This window comes from Hipposideros armiger, unplaced genomic scaffold, assembly GCF_001890085.2.
Source record: "Hipposideros armiger isolate ML-2016 unplaced genomic scaffold, ASM189008v1 scaffold_51, whole genome shotgun sequence".
Lineage (NCBI taxonomy): Eukaryota > Metazoa > Chordata > Mammalia > Chiroptera > Hipposideridae > Hipposideros > Hipposideros armiger.
The window spans coordinates 4,570,109-4,578,138 of NW_017731401.1; the positions used below are offsets into that span (position 1 = coordinate 4,570,109).

General features: G+C 38.0%; 1 protein-coding gene across 2 annotated transcripts in view; it reads right to left on the reverse strand.

The window, feature by feature from the left end:
* CPM (carboxypeptidase M) overlaps positions 1-7,593 on the reverse strand; it is a 66,150-nt gene extending 58,557 nt beyond the window's left edge. The window contains exons 1-2 of one of the 2 annotated variants that reach the window (XM_019640506.1): positions 7,567-7,593; positions 7,100-7,262 (exon numbers count right to left, since the gene is read on the reverse strand). In XM_019640506.1, coding sequence (XP_019496051.1) covers positions 7,100-7,262; positions 7,567-7,572 — 169 coding nt within the window. In that variant the 5' untranslated portion in view covers positions 7,573-7,593. Of the gene's footprint in view, positions 1-7,099; positions 7,263-7,548 lie in introns of both variants that reach the window. The other variant, XM_019640505.1, reaches the window with a different exon arrangement.
* Between the last annotated feature and the right edge of the window lie 437 nt (positions 7,594-8,030).

Here is an 8,030-nt window from a genome sequence, read left to right on the forward strand (position 1 = left end):
CTAATGGCAATTATCTCTCAACTCTAGATACTGCTGTCAGCAGTGTTACCTCCAGATACACATACATGTTCACTGATTAGGAACAGAAACCAAACACCTTTGGGACGCTGCTACATAAATTTGAAGTGGGTCAGTATCAGCTCTCTATGTCTGTGATTTTAGACCAACGGTTCCTAACCCTATCAGTCTATGACTCTTCTTTTATTTCCAATATTTTGCAGCTCCTCCTTTCCTGCCATTAAATTCCTGGCAAATACAACATATTTATATACATAATTTCAAAAAAACCAGCTCAATGTTCAAACTGTAGATAGAGGAGAAATAAAAGGAAAGCAACTTAAAATATGGTATCAATATGTAAAAACTTGGGCACGATTCACTAGCAGACGTAATGAAAAAGTCAGATGCTTACATTTATATAGCTGTCCCTCTATATCTGCAGGTGATTGGTTCCAGGACCCCCGTGGATACCAAAATCTGCCAATGCTCAAGTTCCTTATATAAAATGGCGCAGTATTTGCATATAACCTACACACATCCTCCTGAACACTTTAAATCATCTCTAGATTACTTACGAGTATAAACTTAATACAATACAAATGCTATGTAAGTAGTTATTATACTATATTGTCTAGGGAATAATGACAAGAAAAAAAAGTCTGCACATGTTCAATGCAAATGCAACCATACTGGGCCTAACTACATAGTACACGTCAGCAACAATGTAACTATTCCAAATATTTTTGATCTGTGGTTGCTTGAATGCAGAAACGGTGGATACAGAAGGCAGTAGTTGAGAGTAATTCAACTGTGTGGTGGGTCACTGGTGTCAGGATTATACGAATGTGAAATATCTCTCAGTCACATTCAGAGAAAAATAAAATAAAAAATGTCCTCAATTTACCTCCAGTTACATTCCTGGAAAGTTCAGTATATATTAAAATTGTGGGGAAAAGTAGTTTGTGTTTGTACAAAAAAACTGTTTGGTTTTAGGCTCAGATAATTTTAAGCCGGTCTTTAACTTATTATGTAGGGCACTAGAAAATGTGGCGGACAATTTTTCACTATTCTGTGCATTGAGATCAGGAGAATGCATCAGGAGGGCCCCTCACCCCCACCCCAAAGATTTCTGTTATGGCCTACACCTCCCTCAATTTCCAAAATTCCCTCTAGGGGGCGCTACTTCTCTTAATGAGAACCACTGTGGCATCCTATAAGTGAGCAAACCAAAATCTCAGCCTTCTTTTGTTTCATAATCAAAGAGTTTTGGCATATAGAAAAAAAAAATTTAAGTCTACACCAAAAAATGAAACTCAAACTGCTTTGGATGGAACTGTGAATACCAAAAAAGGATCAAGCAATTCCACAGATCACTCAGTACATTAAAAAAAAAATTAATCTAGGCCCTTCCTTGGATGATAGAGGATACTTGTCAACTTTTTCAGAATCACAGGGGTTAGAGGCAAGAACAGAGAAAAAGGTACCTGGACAAACTTTTCTCTCCAAATCTCTAGCAAAGCGATTTAAGATTTATTCATTATTTGGCACTAGACAGACTTTCGGTTCCAACCACCTCTCTGTCATTTATAAACTATGGACAATTCATTTAATCTCAATTCTTCACATGTAAATAGGGGGGTAATAAAGGTATTTCATACCACTGTTAGGATGATTAAGTGAAACATATATGTCAAGTGCCAGGCAAATAGTAAAATTCACTTGACGTTGGCTATCATTACTTTTCTCAAGTTTCAAATGCTACTTGCCCCTAGAGTATTTCTCTTTAGATATATTTGAGATTTGGAATGAAATGGTTACTAGATATAAGAAGCACAGTAAAACTCTGTGCTACTTTTAAGATATTCTAGGTCTCAATTTTCTCTTAAAATATTCTACAGACGTGGGGGCATCTAAATCATTTCCTTATAAGAAGAAAAAAAAGGCAGTGCCTTAAAAAAAAACCCGAATAGTTATAAAACAAGGCTGATATCCACAAGATGTTTTAGAAGAAAACTTTGCATTTCAAGTTAAAGTAGGGGAAAGACTTGTTAAACCAATGTAACTTTAAATTAAAAACGTGTATTACAGCTAAAACTCGTAGATTTTAGTGGTTTTCTTGATATTTAATCCTCAATATGTCCCCTTCTTTTACATTACAAAGAGCATTCTATACAGGATCTCAAGCAAACTGGCTTTAAGACCACATTTGAGAAATGATCAGAGTTGAATAGAAAACTAAATGTTGTGGCAAAATTTAACACACAATGTTTTTCTCTGAGGGCAAATCACCAGCCAAAATCTACCCAAGTCAAGGGCAGTAGACAATGAGAGATCTGTGTATGTGAACACAGTACATGCATCTTTGGGTCAGGAATCTAAGCCAATTCTAGGGAGATTTTTGATCATCTGAAATTGTATAAAGACTCCTGGCAGAGGAATTAAATAAATTATCTGTTGAATGAATATATGAAGGTGGAGTTCTTGGGGAAAAGCCTGAGAAATAAATTCTCCCTTATACTTTAAACACAACAATGAAAAATTGATACTACAGTAATTTTTCATCATTGTCGTCCTCATCTCAACATAAGATCTATTCTCTTACCAAATTTCTAAGCATATAATACAGTATTATTATCTATGGGTACTATGCTGTTCAGTGGCTCTCTAGGACATATTCATCTTGTATAACTGAAACTTTGTATTGTACAATTTGACAAATACTATGGGAATCTTTCAAACCACTAATGCCAGCACTGATTTATGGCTAGTATAAGATTTAGAAGAGTTGTATTCTTCTTAGCATACATTTCTCGTAAGATTATAAATCAATACAATCTTTTTGGGTGGCAATTTGGTTATATGTATCAAATATATAAATGCTTATGACCCAGTAATTTCCTTTTTGGAAATGTATCCCTAACAGCAGCTCTTATGTAGCACTTACTATGTGCCAGGAATTATTCAACAACTCAGGGTCACACCTGTGACAAAGTAGAGAATCTAGAATTTGAACTTGGGCTGTGTGGTTCCAAAGCCTCTGTTCTGACAACTTTAGCTGTCATAGTTATGAAGATGTTCACTATGGCATTGTTTATAGCAGGAAAAGTTTAGAAGCAAACTGAATGTCCATCAGTGAGGTGTGAGTTAAATACACAATAGTACATCCATTGATAGGACATAAAGCAGGCATCAAAAATCAAGTTTTAGAACTAACTTGTTTGCATTGACAAACAAGATTATTTGCCTCAGTGGGAGGAGGGAAAAGGTACAAAACAGTGCACATAGCGATTCTAGTCCGTTAAATGTTTCCTTTGGATGGTGAGACTTTAATTTTCTTGGTGCTTTGCTGGATCTTCCAAATTTTCTAAATGAACTTAAATTCCTTTTGTACTCAGAAAAAAATTACTAATAACAGATTAGCACAGCCCTCAAAATACAATGCATCATATGTGTGCTTTAAAGTGTTCTAGTAACCATACTCACACTAACAAAAGTAAAATTAATTTTTAAGTATTTCTTATTTAACCTGTATATCTAAAATATTATCCTTTCAACAAGTAATCAGTATAAAAATATCATTAATGGAATATTTTACTTTTTTGTATTAAGTCTTCAGTCACTTTAGGAAATCTCAGTTTGGTCTAGTCACATTTCAACTGACTGTCATGGACAACACAGCTGTAGATCCTTGACAGATGCTATACTTTCAGATCAAATGTGCCCAAACCATGACTCTGAAACCCTCCAACAACCTTAGTCATCCTATAACCATCTACATCTGTGTCAAGATGCTTCTTTATAGAAAAAAAGAGATGTGCTTGGGAAATAGGTGGATCTCAGTTTGAATCCTCCCTCGAACCCTATCAGCTGTGTGATCTTCAGCAAGTTAATTAACTTCTCTGTGCCTCATTTGACCTGTTCTATAAATGAGGGTGATGCCTATTTTGAGTTGAGTTTGAAATAATGTGTTAAAACACCTAATAACTGGACAACACTGGATAACAGAGATTTTTATTATCTAACTCTTGCCCTTTGTAACCTTCCATATGCCGATAAAGATTAGACTTAGGAGAAGGCAAGACAAGATTCTTAAAACAGAGGTGGTAGGAAATCCCATTTAAAATGGTCGTAGGACTAATTTTTTGGGGTATGTTGAGCCAAGCTGGGGAACTGCACAATAAATATGTTTGTATTTTAAAGGGGGGCTACCTGATGGCAAGGAACATCTTTGCTTCACACAGCTTTCATTAGGCACATATTCAATTCAATCCATTAAACAGATATAGATGACTGAATATGTGCCAGGCATCTTGCTACACAAAGCGGGTTAGAAGTGGGAAATGTAAAAAAAGGATGTGCGTCCTTAACTGAATAGACGAATGAACTAACTAAATAGAGGAGTGAACTAATGAACCAGTGAACATTGTACTTTTACTGATTTTTTTCAACTCGTTTGTCAGTTCTTTTTTTTTGAGTTGCTTATCTATTTCACGTAGATTTTCTTTACTATGTTATTAGGTAGTGGGGTTCCCTCCAAAAGACTCAACTAAAATATGGTGTCTGCTATGACTGAATCTAGGTGAAGGGTATACATATGCTCAACTTTTGTGTTGGTTTCAAACACTTCAAAATAACAAAACTGAATAAAAAGTCACGAACTATAATATTGCATTGTCAGAAAAGTCATGACATATTTTTTTTATGTTTTTCATTGCAAAAATGTGTCATAACTTTTCCGACAACCCAATAGAAGGTGATTATGACATGTAGCAATGGTTTTATAGCATCACTGTTTATAATAAAGATCATCAGAAACTATACAGATTCACCCCAAAGAGGTGAATGACTAAGAAAACTCAGATAATCAAGAGGAAAAAAACACTATATGGCAACCAATTCACATCTGTAGACTTTGCCAATTCATGGAAATATGTAATGAAATAATGTGAATGGGGAAAAATAGATTCCATGATTACAATGGAAATAAATGTGATATACACTGACAAAAATTAAAAATGCATTTGATGAGGTAGGAATATTACTTTCTTTCCTTCTGGATAGGCTGCCTACATTCATAACAAAAAAAGAAAAAAGAAAGAAAAGAAAGTAGCACTTAAGATAAACCCTGTTTGCTAAGCAAACTTATCTCACACCAGAGGGCAGTTCAGCCAGGGAAAATTGCCTACGTATCTAGTGAAAAGAGTGCCAACAAAGAAGCACTCTTTCTGTGCTCATGCTAACATGCAGTTTAACCTATCACTTGGAACCTAATAGCAGATTTGGTATTTTTCTTAATCTGAGTAATTATTCAGAACATACTCAATGCAAACATTTGACCACTACTGTCAGGTTTTATTTTTACATGGTAACTCCTCAGTCCTTTAACTAACCACAGGAGTGCATATAAGGTAAAAAAAAAATAAGTAAAATAAAATTAAGCCTGCTGGATTTCACTATTCTGTGGTCTGATATCATGCAGGATAGATCAAAATAGCTGGTTCACATTAAGAAAGTCCCCAGCTTTTTTTCACAAGCCAAGCACTTTGTGCTCGAAACAAATAAAAGCTTTCCAAATCATTTAGTATTTAAAATTAACAACATCCTCATCATCTTGTGGTTTAAATGATGACTGAACAATAACTCAAGCTAGCTGAATTCAATATTTCCTTTATTAATGTAATTAGTATTCTTGGATCTTTTAAAATTTCTCTTCTCTAGCCTCAGGGGGAAATGATTTGAAAAGGTTGAATACATATGCTGATTCAAGGTATGATTTCTCATATATCAAACCTCTATAATTTTGGATTATAGAGCAACACAGAATAATTCTGGCACAACTCTTTGGCAATGTTGTTTAAAGACAAAGGTACCATTATGCATATAAGCCCAGGATTTCCATTTTGCATTGCATATAAGTAAACTTATGTAATACTTCTTTAAAAACCCTAACCTTAATTTTGGGGGGAAAGAATAAGGGTATGGTAATTAAGAGACTCCCAATTGGCTGAAAAGCTCAGAGCTAAAATCCAGGTAGGGTTCGAACATAATTGTAAAGTGCTGAGATCAAAATTGCATAAGCTTGACAAAACTTTTAAGCATTAAATTTTCTGGTAATCTCTTTGGGGGTAGCAATATAATAAAAGATTACAAAATAGCATCTGATAAAATTATTTCCCTTGTCCCCAAATATCTAAGCCTTGAAGTAGTGATGGGAATACCAATCCTGATGATAAAACTCATCACCTGGGCGATGATGGGCAAAATACTTAATTTCTCTATGATTCAAGTTCCCCATCTATAAAAGTGAGAACTACTTAAGGCAATAAATATATAGCTATGTTTATGCCTAATATATAGTTTCTAAATTAAAACAATAAAGCAATTAAACAATAAATGTGAAAATGCTAGAAGCAGTGCCAATCACTGTTAATGTATATTTATATTTGTCTTATTCAAATGGGTAATTAAAAAAAAACCTTTAACAGTATCAAAGCCATTTTTTTGAATAACGTTAAGCATTTGGGCTAATTATACATGACTCAAATCTTACCAACAGAACTGTACTATTGAAAAGAAACTTGAAAAATGATGGTTTTAGGTAACTTTAAGCCATAGGGCTAATTATACATGACATAGAAATCTCACCAACAGAGCTGCACTATTTTAGTTTAAAAGAGACTTGAAGAAATGATATTAACAGTTCGAATCATATTTAAAGAAGTCAACAAAAAGGGAAACCTGAGAAGGATAAACGGACTTCCTTGGCAGAAGTTTATTTAGAAAAGGAACTAAAATACACACCCCCTGGCAACCAATGTCTGCAAGATCCCAAAAGAACGCCATTAACTCATAGGACTCAATGACACTGAATGACAGCGGAGACATTTAGTAAAACTTAGGTCTTCCTACTACTACTCCCCTGACAAAATAAAACAACACAACACACAAAAGCAAAAAACAACCAACAAGCAAGGTACTGGAGTGCCCGCTTGGAGCCTCTCTGAGCAGCTTCACGCAGAGGGGACACGAAGCGAAGGCATATATAATGAATGAAAGCGAGGACTGGGGGGTTTGGAAAACTGCACGAGACGGACCCTACCTTTCACAGATTTCCCAATACTGTGTAAGTGAGTGATAGAACTGTAGTTTTGGGCAACATTCTTCAAAAACACTTCCATCTCTTCCTGGTGGTGGTAGCTGAAATCCAGCGTAGCTACCAAAGGCAGCAGCAGCCCTAGCCAGAGGCGGGCGAAGTCCATTTTCTAGGGATGAATAAAAATGATAATAAAGCTGAGAACAGACAAGGAAGGTGGCCGCGGGGAGGGCTGGTGTGGACGTTACCAGCTCCTGACACTATCGATCCTTGCTTCCTAAAGAGGTAAAAGTTGGAAGCAACACCTTCGGGAGTTAGCGCAGCCAGAACATCGGCAACCTCGGGTGCCCTCCATCCCGCCACCCGCCGCTCTCTCTCCTCCCCTCGTCTCCACTGCCCGCCGCCGCCCGGCAGCTGCAGCAGCTGCACTCAGCCACACGCGCCCTCGCCCTCACCCCTGCACAGGCGCGCACCTCCATCCACCCGCAGTCTCAGGGCCGGGCCAGTGATTATAGTCCGGCCAGGGGGCGGGAGCACCGAGGCCCCGCCCCCATAGCCTGACTGACGTTCGCCGGCCCACTCAGGCACCGCGAGGTCCCTCCTAGGCGGGGTCGGGACGCGCCGCTCCGGGGCCTCTGCCTCTTTCGCACCTGGGCGATCCGGTTGTCGCTCAGTGCGGGGTTCCAGCGACAGGCCAGGCTGTGCGTGTGGGCGGCCTTCTTAGTCATTGAGCTAGGTTGAAAGTGTGTCCTCACCTCGGCCAGGGCTCCAACCTCTGGTAGGGTCCGGGGCGCTCCAATGAGTGGCACCCGGGCGTTTGTGTGTCCCCAGCTGCAGCAAGTTTGGAGATGTTAAAAAAGTTCGGCAGGGGTCCCGTGCTGGGCGGCGGGACGGGCACCTGGCTCACCTGGAGCCCCCGGGTGCGCTGCGAACTCGG